Genomic DNA, 19615 nt, shown 5'->3' with positions numbered 1-19615 from the left:
GGAGCCACTGACGGTTTACTTAAGGGCAGAATTTGGAGAGGTGGGAGTTAACACACAAGACGGGAGGCATTTGGTCTCACTCTATGCAGACAATGGGCCTCATTACGAGTCACCCAGTATGGAAATAACGGTGGCGGTAAACCCGCCGCCACCGTTGTTCCCATACCGGGTGATCTTGAGTCCTACAGGCGGAGGTGTCATTCCCGCCAGGTCTGACCTGGTGGGTTTAACACCACCCGCCTACAGGCGAACGTGGAAACACCGGCAACATCACGAAATGGTGGCGGTGTTTCCACTTCCCCATTCCCATTGAGTCCTACGGGACTCAATGGGAATGGGGATTTACCGAATTCCGCCTCCGGAATTCCCGGGCCACCGGGTCATAATGCCCCGGTAATTCTGTGAATCACGGAGGCGGAATGGTAATACGAGTCCGGCGGTAACCTGTCGGAATTTCAGGCATGGTTACCGCCGGACTCATAATGAGGCCCAATATGTTGCTGTATCTGAGCTATCCAGAAGAAAATCTACAATATGTCCTGGAGGTGCTGGCACGATATGCCTCAGTGTTGGGTATATCGGTCAACCCCCAGAAATCCAGTCTGTACTCTCTAGGGGTACAAGGGGAAACCCCCCCCCACAGTCTGCCGGTGCTGCCTATCAAATGGGAGCAGGTCACGCTTAGATACCTGGGGGTAGATAAATATCATGATCCCAGGAAGGAGCACAAACATAACACAGAAAAAGCGATGGAGAGGATAGAGAAGTGTATTGTATTCTGGGGGAGACTGCCATTAACCATGATGGGAAGGGCGGCACTATTGAAGATGGTGGTATTGCCGAGACTTTTGCATTACTTCGCCAACGTAAGTTCTTCAGTAAATTACATATGCCTAGCGTATGTCAGAGCTTCATCTGGCACAAATCAAGGAGCAGGGTGGTGTTGGGGAAGCTACAGAATTCATATGAGCAAGGAGGTATTAGATTGCTCAACTTTGAGGTATACTTCATAGCTAGTCAGTTGCAATAAGTGGCCAGGTGGTTGTCGGATGAAATGACTACTGAACTAAGACTGTTGAAAACAGCAGGCAGCCCGTTCTTCTTGAAGGAAGTGATATGAGTACCTGAGTACCTGATTTACACAAAACCAGTGGGCACCTTCTGCTGCACCTGGGCTGCAACATATGGCCAGAACACTGTTGATGCTGGGCGCCACAGCACCTTATTCCCTGCAAGTGCCGTTAGCGGCGCTAGCGGGGGCAGATGAGCAGAACAGGAAAAGTGTACGGAAGAGCTGGGAACCTATGGGAGTAGCTACAGTGGGAGAATTGCTCAAAAAAGGGAAGCCCCCAAGATTTGAAGAACTAGCAGTAGATACTGGGATACAAAGCGGACAGTACATCATACACGCAAGACTTCTGAGTTTGAAATCGAGGTGGCCAGACCCTGACATGTACATGCAACCGAATAAGCTGATTGATTCCTTTTATGATGTTTCGGAAGGGGGGCATGAAGTCTCACGCATATACGAGATATTGATGTCTGCAGTGTGGTGGAGAAATAGACCAAGTAAGGGGGAAGTGGGAGGCAGACCTAGGAACACCACTGTCAGATGGAGAATGGGCCAGAGTTAAAATATATCACAAGAAGGTATCGCGGAATGCGAGGTTCCAGCCGATTCAGCGGTATGTGACACACAGAGCATATTTGACTCCGTACAAAATAGCTAGGTTTAATCAAGCAGGGGACCAGTCATGCCCGAAATGTGGGGAGAGTGATGCGGATTTGGTGCACATGTTTTGGTCATGCACGGAAATTAGTAGATTTTGGAGGGAGGTGGCGCAGCGGCTGGCGAACGCTGGGATCATGTTGGATGTGGACTCTTCGAAAGCCTGCCTGCTTGGGTGCTTCCCGAGGCCCAGGCATGCTAAGCATGTGAGCAAGCTGAAAGATTTGGCATATTTCTGGCGAAACGGAGAATAGCAATGGGGTGGAAAGCATTGACGCGACCAGTAGTGCATGTTTGGTGGGCAGACCTGCTGAAATGGGCTAATATGGAAACCATAACGTGGCTAGAAGCGCCCAGGACGGAGGAGGAACTGGGAGTGAGAGGCGTAGACATCTGGAAACAGCTTATAGCTGAGAGGTCGAGCTCTGTATGTGATACTCAGGAAGTGATGGAGACATTTGTAACTGAATCTGCAGTCACGGATGAAGTGATAACGATGGAGGAGTGACCGTAGCTCGATGTAGTGTAGGCCTAGGGGTGGGGAGGGAGAGGGGGAGTTGTGGAAAGGGGTGTTTAATTGTTTATTGGTGCTTGTTCTGATGCTTAAGAGTGTATACTGTTGTGGTTAAGTGTGGAAAATAAATAAAAATTGTTAAAAAAAGAAAAATGGGGACATGGAAGCACTGGCACTGTTGCTAACGGTGCTGGTGCTTCTGTGAAAACCATGCCTGCGCGTGGGCTGTTGCACTCAGCTGGTCACACCTGCCAGAAGCAACAGCCTCTGCAGGCATAGTTTTAGTCTGGAAAGGGTGCCGATACGTTGCTTCCGGCACCCTTATTTCCAGACCGCCAGACTTAGAATGAGGCCCATTGTGTTTTTTCTTCCTTGTGCAAGGTGGTCTGACTACGGGCAGGCCCACATGTGATTACTAGTTGTATGTGGATGGGGGGGTTAGTCTGGGAGTTGGTGAGAGGGACGAGTGGTGCAGATGCTGTGGAGTGGAGAGCAGTCGATGGGAAGGAGCAAGACCCAGGAATGTGAAAGCATGGCTAGTAAGGTGCGGGTAGCCACATGGAATATCCGTGGTTTAAATGGATATATCAAACGAGTCCAGGTACTAGCATATCTGTGCAGGAAGGGGGTAGGAATAGCCCTGCTCCAGGAGACGCACCACACGAGGGACAGACAACCTAGGCTGGCTAGGAGATTGGAAGGGCAACTGTACGGCTCACCCTTTTCTGCATATGCTGAAGGGGTACTGGTCTGGATTGCACCGGCTGTCCCTTTTAGACTCCTGGAAACAAGGGAGGGTGACAAGGGCAGGATGGTATTGGTTCTTGGGACCCTGGAAGGTAGAGAGGTATGTATTATTAATTTGTATGCTCCTAATCATGCTTCCCCGTCTTTCTTTAATTCACTTTACCCAAGGCTGTCCCTGTATAGGTGTGCCCGGTGGATATGGGCAGGTGATTTTAATTGTACTCTGGATCCGCAAGTGGACAGATCAGATAATAGATTCCAGAGGCATGGTCCTCCAGCAAAAGCTCTGAATAGGTGAGAGAAACCTGAAGGTGTCTCACGTACTAGTCCGCGGGATCTGTCATCCAGGTGACCAGAACACGGCCATCGCTATGGATCCAGTTCCTGGGGGTGGATCAGTCCGGCAGGATCACCTGGATGGGGGGTCTCGGGGAGTGGATGTGGGACATTGATGGGTGAGACACGCTATCCCCTTCTCATAGCACCTTTTCCCCATCCTACCTCATAGGATATTCAACTCCCCCTCCTTTTCTGAAACAAACACTTTCGCACACCGTGAAAGACAATGGACAAACACCAGAGGCGTTTACCAGATATGTCCCAACACAAGGGTCAGGGAAAGTCAGGCAATTGGCCAGAATCGCACACACCTGATGGCCCTTTCCTTTCCCCACAGGGATAAAAGGTGGAGCACGAGAGCACAATACGAGCAAAGCAGAGCGCACAACAACACAGTTATCCAAACATGGAAATTCAAGAGGAGGAGAAAAGCAGTGAGACCCAAAAGGCTGACAATGAGAGAAGCGACCATGCCCTTTCCAACCCAGGCCTACGAAACCTCTGCAGAAGGAATTGTAACACTGAGAACAATAGCCTAAGTGTATTGCAGCAAATGTCAACGGTACACAGAGCGTGCATACGCTGATAAGCAGGACAAGGGAGACGCCTGCTACCGTGGTACCGCCTTGACTCCCGATACGAAGAAAGCCAAGCAGTTCATCACAGCCTGTAAGTAGAGGGGATAACCGATAAAGAAACCAAACTGTGTTGAACAAGAGTAGCAAATGGCTGATTGCGGAAAGCATAAAGAACTGTTAATGTGAAAGGGGAAAGCCAGCTGCAGATGAGCCAGGCACCACGTGGGTGTTCACACGAGAAACTCTGGGTGATTACCAGATTGTTGAAACCACTGTTACCAGAAGGCCTTGGAACAGGCAAGAAGAGGTTCAAATGGTCATACAAGGGTCTAGTAAAATCCTCTGTACAGTCGAAAGTCTTTGACCGGCAGATTATTGTTAAGCTAAGGGAGGGGAAACCCACATCGTAAGAAAAGTGGAAAGAACAGTGTGTTGACAAGAATTAACACAGCAAGGGTTGTCCACAGTCAACGGTTTAAGACATCAAGATTTGTGAATATCACAAAGGAGATTTTGTAGAAAGCCATAGTGAACCTGATCGAGGGAGGCAAACAGTTGAGAAGGATCTGCTCTCGGAAGAGAGGGATACAGGGGTGAGAAACCATCACCCCAACAGCATGTGAATGCAACCGAGAAATCGTTTTTAAATACAAGCCACGGTGAAACCGACCGAGGAGGCAGATATTCGAGAGGGGTCTGAGGCCCGGAAGGGGACACACAGGGGTGAAGAAACATCACCAAGTGCAACCCAGAAGGAACTTTTTGTTTGTTCATTTTTAATCTATCAGGCCATTGAAAGCAGGAAAGTTAACCTCCGAAGGCCCTGATATCGCCAAGAACTGTATAGGGATCTGAGCCCGAAAGAGGGGGATGCAGGGGTAAAAATGCATCACCCAACATACCATTGCAAAGGAACCTTTGGTTGGTATTTTAAATACATCAGGTTCTCGAAGGCAAGAGGCTTTCTACAAAGAAAGAGACTTGGCCATCAACGGTCCTGATACTTGAGAACGGAACTGTTGTTTCGTGCTGTGAAAGCTCGAGCGTGTGCTGTGCTCCAAAGTCCTGCCTTTTCCCGTGCTCAAAACCTTAGGAAGCGAGACCACGATTATCGCATCCTGAGTTATTATTTGAGAACACTTCTTTTCTTTCTTGTGAGGCCTATCCCACACTCGTTTGTATTTAGCATAAAGATTGGCAATAGGTTTTTCTTAGCATAGGTCCTTTTCTTTGACAAGACGCCACTAGGACTGCCTTATTTTGATTTGATGGTCATAGCTTGCTCCCATTAGATTTAGGTTTAGAATAGGCGTTTTTCCACCCTACCTATACAGTTTAAAAAACACCCTTGAACTGTGATCACTTGTGTCTGTCTATTCTTGATACCATGCCTTCCTTACATAGGCTACTACGAGAAATTTAGGATGACTGATGTCTGGAGGCTGATGCATGTGGCAGATCGCTCCTACGCACACTTCTCTGCCCCTCATGGAGTACATACACGGATTGATTACATCTTTACAGGAAATGAAACGCTCAAGAGAATTTGAGGATGCAAAGTACCAGGCTACAGTTCTCTCAGACCACGCTCCGTTGCTCATGACGTGGCGTGGAAGACATGACTGACCATCAATTCCCACCTGGAGAAGCCCTCCTGGACAGTGCATTCAGGGAGTACTTGGGGGATGTCATAGAAACCTACTTTGACACTAACACGGGTAGTATGGCTGGGATGGGCACCCTATGGGAATCTTTAAGATGGTGGTGCATGGGGAAACGATAAGTAAAATGGGAGGGCTACAGAGAGAGCTACTAGATTCTCGCATGAGTAATCAGACAGACAATGGAATGTAGGATGCCGACACTAGGAGGGAGTTGGGTGAACTAATTGAACTTAGGAAGCAGTGCTTGATGGCATGGGATCGGTTGGGTAAGTTTGATTTTGCAGATTACACATGGAAACTGCATGCAGAGGGTGACAAACCTGGTTGGCTACTGGCGTGGCTGAGTAATAGAGAGGAAAAGGGAGATGATCAGTGCTATTAGAGATGATCAAGGGATCACTAGACACAGTCAGGAGGCGATTAATAGGTGTTCTCCGGGTATTAGGTATTACGAAGCTCTGTACACATCAGGAGCGGAGGCAAGTAACTGTTACATGGTGGAGGCTCTGTCGCATATATCATTGCTGTGTCTTGGGGTGGAGCAGAGGGAGATGCTTGATGCCCCGCTCACTGTTGAGGAAGTGTTGACTGCCATGAGCTCCCTGCAGTGTGGGAAGACTCATGGCACGGATGGCCTCCCGGGGGAATTTTACAAGGAATATGCGGACGTGTTGACGCCTTGGGTACTTGACACACTACAGGAGGCCTATGAGGTAGGACACTTGCCCAGCAGCCTGCAGGGAATCCATTGTAATCCCTGTTAAAACCAAATAAACACCCACTAGATTGCAGTTCTTATCGCCCTTTCTCTATGGTCAATCAAGACTGTTCAAATCTTACGGCTGCACTAGCAACTAGACTGAAGGAGGGGATAGGCACCCTGGTCCATAAAGATCAGACGGGGTATGTTCCTGGTAGGAATACGGCATGGAATTCGGAAAGGCTTTAGTACATTATTGATGGCACTGCAGACATGGAATTGGATTGCTTGATTGCGTCCTTAGACACCGTTAAGGCCTTTGATTCGGTTAAGTGGGACTGGTTATATGAGACCTTGCATCGTTTCAGTACAGGGGAAGGCTTCCTACGGTGGGTTCGCCTGGTGTACACTGACCCAAGGGCTAGAGTGAAGACAGGCAAACAGATCTCAAGTGGTTGGGCTTTGAGGAAAGGTCCTGAGAGTGTTGTCCACTGTCCCCTATGGTGTTTATTTTGGCCCTGGAGATGCTTGTGGTATATCTGAGAGCTGAATAGTCTGCAGCAGGAATCCTGATGGACTGTGATAGACATCCAATTTCATTGTACGCAGATGACATGCTCCTTTATGTTTCACATCCAGATGTGAACCTACAGTATCTCCATGACGTAATAGAATGATTATCGGACTACTCTGGTATACATGTCAGTAGAGCCCAGTCCTGCCTGTTCCCATTGGCCAGGCTGCGTGGTCTCGGGAGGAGTCAGCTATCCCACTTGGGTCTAGTCTGGGAAACGGACACTTTGGGATATCTGGGAGTGAATGTGCAGCACAATATATATGCCTCTCATGTACATAATACTTTGAAGGCACCGGACGACATAAAGAGGTCAATGGTGTTTTGGAACAAGCTCAATGTCAAGGAGAGTGGCACTCCTGAAAATGGTTGCACTTCCTGGATAGTTCTATTACTTTGTTAATATTATTCCCTTAAACATCCTGAGAAAGCTTTTTATAGAACTTGAAACTATGGCCGGGAGTTTTATCTGGAAAGGTCAGAGGAACAGGATCACACTAAGTACTTTGCAGAGCGATTACACGGGAGGAGGGATCAGACTCCCACACTGTGAATGAATTGTATTTCCTGGCAGGGCAATTGCAGTTCGTTGTGAATAGGCTGTACCGTCCCTGGATACTGGCCTATTGCAGCCCTCTCTGTGAGGGTATTTCTTGAAGGAGGTCCTGTGCGTGCCTGAAAGCATATTACCGCATTTGCCTCTTCTTTTGATGATGCAGAAAGTCTACGTGGGATAGAATGTGGAGGCTTCAGGGAACCCCAGATCCTTACTCACTAAACATCCCTCTGGTGGCCGTGGTGGGAGTGATTACTCAAGAAGGTCCAATAAATTAGATGAAACTGGGAGATGAATGGCTGGTTCCAGTAGGGGTTTTAATAGCTGATTTTGAGTCTTTAACTCTGACTTCCGACATACAGCAGGTTCAATTCATATTGTATTGGGCACCCTGAAGGAAATTGACAGGAGGTGGCCTGCCTTTGATGGCATGGAGTCGAATCAGTTCTTGGACACAATGTATGATGTGTCAGAGGGAGGACATGTGGTTTCCAGAGTGTACAATCTATCCCTGGGCAAGCTAAGTGAGCATGAATTGAGAGTGCGGATGCTATGGGAGTCGGATCTCGGCAGGTCCTTTACTGATACAGAGGGGGCTGGTATTTTGCTTTACAGCAGGAAGATCTCCAGGAATGCCTGATTTAAATTATCCCAGTTGAATGTTACACACAGGGCATATATGACCCCTTATAGAATATCTCAATTTCAAGGAGCGGCGCTACAGGTCTGCCCCAAGTGCGCTGATGAGAAAGGGGACATGTTACATATGTTCTGGAGTTGTCCAGTGGTCCAGAGATTCTAGATGGCAATTGCTGACAAGATTGCCCAGGGCAGTGTTGTGATGCAAGCTTTTGGCTTTTATCTCGACTTAAGTATGAAATGACAAGTTAATACTACAGCCTTTGCCACAGCATACACCTGCAAGCCTATTAACGCATGTAAACCGTTCCTCTCAACATCCAGCTGCACCACTTTGGCCAGAGAATTAATCTTGTCTAAAATACACTGCTGTAACGCCTTATATCTAGGGTCAAGGAAACACAATGTCAGTAAACTCCAAATTCTGAAAAACAATGCACTACGAACTGCGTTAACATTCCTAACACGTAACACATCTCCAATGTCAGACGTAGTACCAAATGGCTTGCTGTGAAGGATAGAATAAATTTTAAATCATTAACTCTCACCCACAAATGCCTCACCAACTCAGCCCCGAAGTACCAAGCTGACAAATTCTACAAAAGCACATCTGAACGACCCATCAGAACCTTACACTCACTACCTCAGGGTTCGCAGATACAAGCCCAAGAAAGCAGGGGGAAGTAGCTTTCCCGTAATGGCTTCCAAACTGTGGAACTCTTTGCCTGTAGACTTAAGATAAGAACCGTCCTTCCACTGCGTCAGAAAAAAAGGCAAAAAGTGGCTTGTCTCACTTGACGTATAATTCTGTAGTTTCTGCTCCAAATTGTATTTATCTACAAAGAAATCTTGTAATATATAGTGTTTGCTGCTTATTATAACAATGTAATTCAATTATTTGACTGAATGCTGCCTCTCACAGTAATTTAATGTAAATAATAGCCCGTATCCTCGCTTTATATGTAACCTTGTAAATGCGCCCAGATACATCCGGGTTAGGCGCGCTATATAAATAAATAAACAAACATGCTTGCCCGTGGTGGCATGTATCCTTGGAATGTATCCAAGACGTAGGACATAAACTGCGCACCTCACCAGAATGAAAGATTTAGTGTGTGTGCTGGCTAAACGCAGGATTGCAATGGCCTGGAAGATGAAAGAGGGACCTGACGTGAATACATGGTGGAGTGAATTGAAGAGATGAGCAGTTGCTGAGACCTCGGTCTTGAGCAGAGCACTGTACACAGGATTGAAAGAGGTGAACAACGATGTGGTAGTATGGCAGGCATTGGTTCAGGTAATGTTTGATTCCCCAGATGATATGCCCGCATAGGAGATACACCTTGACAAGTTAGGAATAGAATACTCGACTTTAAAATTATGAGCTTTTATAGGATATCTAAGTGGACCTCCATTCTGGATTGGTGATGGCGCAAGATGGACTTGCACAAGCGAATGTTATTGTACGTTTCTTTTGTAACAGATTTGGTTATTGGGGGGGGTCAGTTGGATGGTGATGGCTATGCTCCATGGGATTTTTGCATTGGTTGCTCTGCTTCTCCTGATTTAATATGTATTAAATCAATTATAATGGTTGTATCGAAGGAGGTATGTTTCAGTCATCAGTTATGCTGGTTGTAAGCGTTTGTCTGCTTTCTGTAATAAATAAATGTTTATAAAAAAAGAAGAAAGAACTGATAGTGTAACCACACTCATCCACCATGGGTGACCTGAGAAGTGCTTCATCTAGAAATTACTCAAACACATACCCTTACAAACTTCATCAGCAACTGTTTACTTACCTCAATTTGTGCCTTTTCACATGCTTGGTCTTGTTCATAACTTCCCCAAGTCATGCTTTCTTGATCACCCTTGTGTATGCCCAACCTATCCCACGCTGGGCATCCTCTTTACCTCGAGCTGCGCTAGCAGAGCAAGCATAGGTATGTTTTGGTCCAGCATCCTTGAATCTTATCAGCTTAGAAAGATGAATGTTGCCACAAACATCAGTTCTTAAAGAAGTGAGTGGTTTCAATGAGGAATTTAACTATTGCATCATGCCCCAGGGTTGGGGAGGGTACTGCAGCTTCCACCTTTTATGGGAAAGCCACATTGCTGTTACGCAACAGAGAACATGTGGGTGGTGGTTAGCTTGGAGTGCCCGGCAGAAAGTAGCATCCCATCTCAATGCCTCTACAAGAACACAAAACTTGCGGTATTGTTCGACTATGTGTCCATGCATGGATGCTACAGATATGAGCACGGTAGGATTGCATCTCTATTTGCCTTCACAGCTACCAGCATATAGGTCAGCCAGAACTGTCTCCTATAAAAAGGGGAGACAATTCAAGGCAAGGTACATCTCAAAGTTTACAAAACCTGCAATATTCCATGTGCTTCAGAGATATGATATGTCATAATGCGCCTGTACACAAGTGTTTCTAGGCACGACAAGATGGGGAGGACAAGACAAACGATCTTACTAGGCCTTGATCATGTAAGTGTGACAGTGCAAAAGTGCAGGGGGACGGGATAGGGGAAAGTACCAGGGAGAGGCAAGGGGAAGTGCAATCAGGGCAGCAATGCTCTGAGTGAGTGCAACCAGGGCGTGCAGCTCTGGGTAAGTGCAAGGCGGCAGAGGGCTGTAGAGGTTACAGTTACAGCCCCTAAGTGCGCAGTATGCCCGGAGGCAGTAGAGGGGAGACTATTCATGGAGGAGCCTGGTACAGAGTGAGACTCTGGGGGTCACCAAGCAACCAGTCGGCGCAGCAGGCAGGTAGGTCAACAGGGCAGAAGGCAGGGAGGATGCAGAGGAGAAAAGGAATGCCTTTTGCAGCTACTGGAAGTTCAGGTGATCCGGCTCAAGTTGAGAGGTACAGGGAAGCTATTCCAGAGGGAGGCACCTGCAGAGGAGAGTGATCTACCCTGCACGCTCTGCCTGGAGAAGCGTCTGACCCTCAAGTTGGAGGTGGCTGAGTGAAAGGCTTGAGAAGGAAAGTATTTTGGAAGAGTGAGTTGGATGTAGTGTGGGCTCCAGCCCCAGAAAGCTTTGTGGACGATGCAGAGGGTTTTGAATTTGATCCTTGCAGCCACCTGGAGGAAGTGGAGAGATTTCGGGGCTGGAGAGATACGGTCCCTGGGCTTGCAGTCCTGTTCTGGATTAGTTGTATAGGGCAAAGAGTAGAGGAAAGCAGATTGAGAAAGAGGCTGTTGCAGTAGTCCAGCCTAGAGAGAACCAGGGCTCTGGAGACAGTGAGCTTCTGGGGTCAAGTAAGAAAAGGAAGAACACCTCTGAGGAGGCACAGCTGGTAGTGGGCCTTCTTGGCAAGGTCTGTGATGTGAGGAGAGAAGGAGAGAGTGGAATCGAAGATGACACCAAGGGTTTTTGCCTTACAGGAAGGCAAAGGAAGAGGGCCCAAGGAGAGCAGCCAGAGTGAGAGAGGGAAAGTGGGAGCAGGGCTTCCAATGAGAAAGATCTCAGTCTTACTGGCATTAAGGCAGAGATCTTTGGAGTCGCCCCAATCCTGAATTTGCAGATAGAAAGTCAGGAATGAGCGAGAGAGGAGAGGAGGCTGAGGGGAGCCTAAAAGAGAGCTGAGTGTCATCCGCATAACACTGAAGTTCAGGTGGGCCAAAGAGGCCAGGTAGAAATTGAACAGCCAGGGTGAAAGGATAGAGCTCAGGGGAACACCACATGTGAAGATAGAGGTGGTGGAGAGAAAGGACCCACTTTGGATCTGGGTGGGTCGGTCCAGGGGAAGGAGGTCAACCACTCCAGGGCCTGATCCGTGATGACCAGGTTCTCGCAGAGTGGATTGATCAGGTCGGCGTGATTGAGTGTGTCAAAACTAGAGGAAAGGTTACGTAGGATGAGGACAGAAGGAATGCTGGAATCAAGGTAAGAGAGCAGATCTTCACAGGTGTTCAGGAGAGCAGTTTTCCGTGCCTCTGGCTGCTCTGAAACCAGACTGATGGTCACAGAGACAACCAACAGATTCATTGTGGAGAGTAAGATGGGAGATGACCAGCTTTGCCAGGAATTTGCCCAGGAAAGGAGTGATAGAGAGTGGGCGATAGTTTGCCGGACAGGTAGGGTCGGCAGAAGGCTTTTTGAGGAGGGGATGCACAAGGGAGTGCTTGAGGAGAGAGTGGAAGGATCAGGTAGCGAAAGAGTGTTTGCAGAAATCAGCCAAGGCTGGAGCGAGGGTGTCAATGTGGTCCTTGATGGTTCTGGAGGAGCAGGGGAACACCTGTTTGGACGACACTTTCATAGATCGGACTTGTCTAGAAACATCGTTGGGTGTTGTCAGAGAGAAAGAGGAGAAAGGAGGAGGAGAGGGGGAAGCGGCCATAAGGGGGCCAGGACAGAGGGGAGGAAGAGGAGAGTGAGGACAGGATGTCCTGGGTTTTAGAGGTGAAGTTTGAAGCCAGAGCTGTACAGAGGGCCTGGGAGGGAACATGAGGGGTAGAGACTGCAGAAGGATTGGCCAGCTCCTCGCAGATTTTAAAGTGTTCGGCCGTGTTGCTAGAGACGGCAGAGACACGGGCTTGGATTTGGACTTTCTTCTTGGACAGGACAGAGAGTCTGTATTGCCTTTGTAGCAGGCGGCAGGCCAGTTTGTCAGAGGATGCGCCTGAATCCCTCCCCTTCCTCTCAGCCGTCCTGCACTTGCGTTTCAGAGTGGCGAAGTCAGAGTCATACCACTTGGAGGTAGGCTTCAGATGGATTGTCATGACAGGGGCAAAGATGTCCAGAGCGTTGGAGATAGAAAGATGCAGGTTAGGGAGGGCTGTGTCAGAGTGTGAGTCAGCCGCAGGAGTATGAGAAGCAGAGAAAGTAGAGGCAAAGGCATCCACTGACACAAGCTTCATGGGCCGAATGACCGAGAAGGTAGGTGGCAGTGCTGGGGCACGCTTTGCCTGAGGGACAGACAGTTTCAGGTGAGAGGAAAGCAGAAAGTGGTCAGTCCAAGAGAGAGGAGTGGTGAAAGGATTAGAGAGGGGGATGTCTGAGGAGATGAGAACATCCAAGGTGTGTCGGACTGGAGAGTAGAATGGAAAGAGAGAGAGTGTCGCAGAGGTTGCTGAAGAGCCCAGAGGAGGGTTTAGATGCATCCAGGTGGATAAGCCAAGCGGGTGGCCAACTGAATGCAGCAATCAAAGCCCCGATTCCATTCCCCCCACTGGCAAAGCAGCCAACTTTTTAACCTGTATGTCTCTGTGCCCAGTCTTCTCCCCTCCCTGCTTTGTAATCCTGCACCCCTTCCATGCCACACCAACCACATAGTTGCCTCCCATCCTGCCACTTCCCCTGCCCCCCAGCGCTTTGCTGCCATTCTCCTCCTTCCTGGATACCCACAACAATGGAATTAATAAAGACGCTCTGCACTATTTAAAAATTGCCTTCATGTTGTGCTAATAACATTAATGGCCGAGAGTCAGGTTTACCAGGCTGGTAATGGCCATAGGCCCTCGCTTGGGCTTATCAGCTCAGGGTAGCAGGCAAGTACCAGCCTGGTAAGCCCTCCTCCCAGCCATTAACAGTATAGGGAAGCATGGACGTAACTGTAGGACTACATATGGACGGAGGAAGCACCTGTGCCATGACACTTAAATGCTGCCAACTGGTTTCTCGACTTGAACCTGGAATCTTTGGGAAGTATGAACTGTTGCAGGCTTATCGGGACTTGCGACAGAGGGGGCCACCTTGGAAATTGTAGTCTCATAGCAGTCGGGACACATTATACCCCCTCCCTCCCCATCAAATGAGAGAAGGGTGCTCCACCAACAAGGCTTTAGATGCTCAGTGGGTGTTCAGGGATTTCATTGCAGAATATTCACTGCACGCAATTTTTGGTGCAAAATATTCTTCTGATGTACAGATAATAAGTTTGGCAAAAGGTATAAGGGTCTTTTGGCGGTATGTGGTTAGGGTTTGGGACTAATGGGAGGCTACAGGGGGAATCCCCCCACACACACATTTTGCTGCTAGACGGAATAAAAAATTGATGAAAATTAAATAATCAGTAGTAAAAACACATAGAACTGCTCTAGGCAAGTACACTGTTATAAGCTGTCAAGATATATTGGTGACAACCAACCATACGCACACTGCAGCTTGCATTTGAGATTGTGTCTTTCAGAACACCAGTATTGTGAAGCTAATGTCCCCAATACCTGCCCTCCTCATACTCTAATTGTTGAGCAGAAGGCAATGTTATGACCCAAGGTATCAGGTGCAGCTTTTCATGACAGCACCCGCTTGTTTTGGATATGCTCAATGGCGTCCACGTGCTTAACAATGCAATGGCCAGTGACAGGCAAGAGCAATAATTTGTCCCCACCGTATCCTTGCTGCTGTCCTGGGTAGCTTTGCTGGTTGGGGTACTGCTGCTGTGAATAGGAAGGCTGTTGTGTGGTGCCTCCCTGCTGGTATCCAGCCTGCTGTTGGTTGTATTGGGCATTTCCTAAAAGAGGTGAAAAAGGTAAGGGTTACTGTTGGAAACAGTCAGACATGCTCAACAAATGAAGGCAGAAAGTTACAGTCACGCTAGAGTAAGGTAATGGTCCAAAAACAATGACACACAGACAGACTCACCTAGCATGAGCTAGGTTAAAGTGGACCATTACAAACAGCTAGACAGTGTAACTACGTTGATAAATGACAACTTCAAGCAAGGTTTTAGAGTTCAAAGATTTTATCTTATTAGCTCACAAATGCTCTGAGTGGTTGCCATGTGCTCCTGAACTGAACTCCAGTCTTTACTTCTGGTTTATTACGGGTCTTCTTCAGAAAATTGTCATTGGGAGCTTTGAACTTCATCTCCAGCTACAGGGGTTTCCAGGGCTGTCTTGTGGAACTTTAGACTTCAAGTCCTCCCCCCATGCGAAGTTTTTCAGTGGAGACCCATACTCAGTCTCTTTTGACTTGGAACTTGAAGTCCTTCTATGAAACTAATGACCTTTTACTCCACTTCACAATGGTTCTATAAATTTGAACCTCAAGTTCCCACATGCACCTCTTCATGTTACATTCCATTTCTTAATCGCGTTAGGATCTTTGGACATCAGGTTCCATAATGCTGCACTGCCAATTATAATCCATTCTGAAGATCAAGTGACTTGCAAATGCCAACCAAACTCAGAGATTTCATCGGAAAATAACAGAGGTTACTTGTTAAGTATTTTCTTTCATATCATATATTAAAGGGCAGGCGTTACGTTGGTTGAAATCCTTAATTTACAGTAATGTTCTGCAAAAGGTAGCCCAACATACGATATATATATATGTCTTTCACAAAGGCTAGTGTTACAGGGTCATGTCCCCGTTAGAAGGGGTCCCCCTTTCAACCTGGGATAGGTAACATACCAGGTCATTGCCAGAGCCAGCCCTTTCCTGTAGGCACAGAGCAGGACCCCCAGATTCTTCACAGATGTATAAAAAGCTTTGCACTTCTGTCTCTTCCGCAAAGCCTATTTGACTCTGTTTTTGCCAGGTTTCTCATGTTGGTTTTGCAGGACTACTTCTCCCAGCAGCCCTCAAGCAACGGTAGAGAAAACCCAGACCAGATCCTCTGGAGTTAATTAACAGTCGCAGGCCACCAGGTCAAAACCCTGCAGAGTGCAAGATAAAGAGACTCCACCTCATTACCAGCAGACAGGACAACACCGAAGAAAGAGAAACAATGTTACCATATCTGAGCTTCAAACGCTGCACCAACCAACAGTTTTCCAAGGCGTGGTAGGATGAACACCAGAGTATGAAAAAAGCACTAGGTAATCAAACTATGTAACGTTTTCCAAAAAGCAAACCCGGGGCCAAGGGGGAAGTGCTGGAAGAGATAAGTTAGGGTAGGTTGGGCAATAAAAGCCTGTGGTAGCCAGACATGGATGAAAGGTGTTTGTGTGAGGTTGTGAGTGGAGTAGGTGGATTTGACTGGGTCCTTGAATAATGACCCTGTCAAGGGGGGACAGTGACCACTCCCAGAAGTAGGGTGATGGAGTTGGAGGGGCTGTGCCTACCCCACACCCTTGAATGTGTTCAGTGTATGACTGATGGTACCAATCTCCCTCCCACAATGCCTGTCAGCCGCTCAGCGCAACCAAGAAAACCTGGGCCGGGACCACAGGAGTGGAATTGAGAACAAAAAAATTGAATGGACTGTGATTTTTCCTGCCAAACACATAAGATACCCAATACTCGTCACGCCAGGGGAATGGTGGGGAAACAAACTAAGTGGCGGAGAGTAGCAGTCCTGCAGAGAACCCTACCCTGCTGAGTCTGTCTACCCTGTTTTCTCCCTGCTGAAGGAGTAGCTACTGAGAATCCTAGTGGCGGAGAGTGGCAGCCCTGCAGTCATGGCTGTCGTGACTGGATCGACTGCCTCCCCCCTGACTCCACTACAAGAAGAAAATGGGCGCCTAAGAAATTTGCGCTCTCGCCCGCACCCAGAAAAACCTCTCCAAGAGGAAACCCAAAATCCACTGAGCGCGTCAGCAATCCCTGCTAAACCCAGTAAAATTGCTGGAAGCAAAGTGGGGAAGAAAGTTTTTAAACTACCCACACGGACTTCAAGTAAAAGCCTGTGGCCTGTACCAAACGACATTCAACTCTCAACTGATCCACTTACAAAACTATCAGAGACGTCCGATATACCTCTTCATCAAACAAATATGGACATCGCCACCACATTGACAAACACGACCCCATCCACTATGTCCCTCCCCGCTCGCTTACCGGCCTGCCTCGGAGGGGGTGCTGTGTCTGCAGTCAGGGAGCTGACCTCCAACGGGTGCGGGTCCGTGTTTCGGTCCCCCCTGAGGGATGCAGAGGAACGCTGCCGGGCGGAGATCTCTCCAGGCTCCCTCGCCTGCCCTAGCGCAGTGACGTCTCGAGGCCCGGTGGAGAGGTGGGCGGTCAGGGATCCGAAGACGTGTCAGACCCCCTCGGAGCCAGTGGGCTGCGGTGCGCCTGCAGCCCCTCGCACTGTCCTAGCCCTCGTTCATGCAGAGGGTGGGGGCTCAGAGTCATGGGGCCGTGCGAGGAGCCGACCGACGCAGCCCGGCTCCCGTCTGCTTCGATTCCAGAATGTCTGCTGACCACACCCCATGTAACGTCTTCGGAGCAGGAGCTCTCTGACTCTTTTGTGGATCCTGTGCCACGCCTATCTGAGGCCCACCGACACAAAATTAAAAACAAAAACACACCGAACCCAAAGAAACGCCTACGTCAAGTATCAACAACGACCCAAGCTAAAAGAAAAAGACATACCAAAAGTAAAATAGACTCGCAAAACATGCTAAGCACTTCTAAAGTACAAAAAACGGTCTAAAACTGCTACATCCAAAGGCAGAATCCTAAATGGAAAGAAGACAGGAGCAAAATTTTCTCCCATATCGACACTGACAAACTTTTTCTATAAAAAAGCAAAACGGGGTAAGCTGCACAGGTGTGCTGCGAGAACTCACGGACGCTGAACTACTGGATGCAGTGCACAACCTGCAACCACTAAACAAACATAGAAAAATCTATGAGAAAGCAAAGAACAAACCAATCTCTCCCAAAACCAGTTTACCCTCCTTAGAAAAGACAACTCCACCTTCTATCAACCTAGAAAGCGGCCTTGCGCTGGACCAAACAATCATTATTTCGATTCCCGATGACTTCGTCTTTGGCCAAACCCCACTCTTACCTCAAACCTTAGCCCCTCTACCCTTTCCACCGACCATTCCCTCACTCCCAGCAATAAACGAGCCGCAACATACTACGGAGACCGAGGTCGCTCCAATCGCTGCTCAAAATAAGAAGCAAGCAGCTGTCCCAACCTCCCCTCCACTTTCATCACTACTCTTCCCTGTATGGCAGGACACAACAGTTCCAACCTCAACTTCAACTATTGAACAGCGGAGTCCACAACCTGAAGTGGAGGAACATATAGAACCTCACAAAACTGGTCATACAAACCTACCGACCCAGAACCATAGAGACAAGAGGAAATCGTACCATGACCATGATCCACGCTACGACAGATCGAGCTTATATATTCCCTCCACTCCTACACACGGACTCAATCGAAAATCGTCAACAGCCACAAATGAAACACCTTCGAAGAAGCCAGACCTACTTTCATACATGTCAGCACTAACAATTGCCTTGGTTCCCTTCACTAAGCTTTACGAATCACTGCGTGACACACTAAAAGATCATACGCTTTACAGGCTATGATTCATATGAAGCTCATCTTTCTTGAAGGTCATGTTACGGCCCAACAGGATACAAAAAAAACATCTTGCACAAATATAGCTGACATAAATGCACGTCTCCAGGCAATAGAATCCACCCTGAACCACCTAGAAAAAAGATCATCGACAAATGGATCAGCTATTCCATCTAGCGACCCGGCGCCACTCATTGACTTGACTGCCGGAAATCCACATAAAAGTTTCTCTGCTGAGAAAACCAACTTGATCTCTAAAAAAAACCTTCAGATCCTAAACCAACCAACAAATGGATCAATCACTAATATCGTCCTAGTAATTGACGATGAAGAAAACAGAAACAAAGTGGCACAAGAAGCGACGGAGCAATCTTATTCAATTTCTTACTCAACGAGATCTAAAAACCCAAATAATCTTCCTACTTCAGAGGCTATTAGCAAAATACCTTCCTCAAAAAAAAAAAAAAAACCTGGCATTGAAACCTGCTACAACATCTGCAAGACAACATACCTCTCAAAGCAATTTATCTCAACAGATTTGTGACCCTTCGAGCCCTCAAACCTCATCCACAAACCAAATCACCAGGAATTCACCAATAACAACTGAGGACTTCTTGTCGAATACTGACTTGATGAACCTTACAGAACACTCGGATACAACTTCTGTTACGGGCAATTCGGCTCAGCCCCATGAGGACAGTACCAGTCCTCCCATATTGGACCTACACACCAAAGACCCCGTGATTAACACCAATTCAGAAGAAATAGAAAATGCACCGATTTTCTTGATCTTGGAAGAACGCCGGAAGAAGATTGAACGCTTGTCAGCAATTAAGTAAAAAACAGAACCAAATAAAACCAATATCCGGCCCAGACTCTTCAGCTCAAAAGATGGTCCACAAAACCAAAAACCAAGAAGAGAAAGACACAGCAGCAACCCACCAGAGCCCTCAAACGATCCAAACCTACCAACCAGTGCGAGATATTCTCCTAAATCATCGCAGAGAACCCGTAAACGAGGAAATAGTCCAAGACAAATCACCCCTTATGCTTGCCGGCACCAAAACTTTGAAACAAATACACACCACAAACCTACAAAGTCTGAAAAACCGCCGGTGAAATGGATCCTCAAACTTGAACAATCGAAAGAAAATCGAGATTAAGTCATACTAAACAGAAGAGGAGCCCTGATTTTGATACATCTTATTCCAAAGCTCAAATGACCTCAGACGATGTGAGAATAGTTGAACCCAGCCACTACCACGGAAGAGCAGTGTGCCATCTTCATATTACTTCAAGAAGAGTCAAAAACACACTGATGGACCGAGAGAGAGACTTCCTAAGTCTGGGGTATCACC

General features: G+C 47.6%; 1 protein-coding gene across 3 annotated transcripts in view; it reads right to left on the bottom strand.

The window, feature by feature from the left end:
- SS18L1 (SS18L1 subunit of BAF chromatin remodeling complex) overlaps positions 1-19615 on the bottom strand; it is a 405815-nt gene that overhangs the window by 106984 nt on the left and 279216 nt on the right. For all 3 annotated transcript variants that reach the window (XM_069650717.1, XM_069650716.1, XM_069650718.1), the window contains one exon: positions 14385-14507. In XM_069650717.1, coding sequence (XP_069506818.1) covers positions 14385-14507 — 123 coding nt within the window. The remainder of the gene's footprint in view (positions 1-14384; positions 14508-19615) is intronic.

The sequence above is a fragment of the Ambystoma mexicanum genome, chromosome 3p, assembly GCF_040938575.1.
Source record: "Ambystoma mexicanum isolate Mex_15411 chromosome 3p, UKY_AmexF1_1, whole genome shotgun sequence".
Lineage (NCBI taxonomy): Eukaryota > Metazoa > Chordata > Amphibia > Caudata > Ambystomatidae > Ambystoma > Ambystoma mexicanum.
The sequence above is the reverse complement of the archived record's forward strand: the minus strand, read 5'-3'. Positions and strand labels throughout refer to the sequence as shown.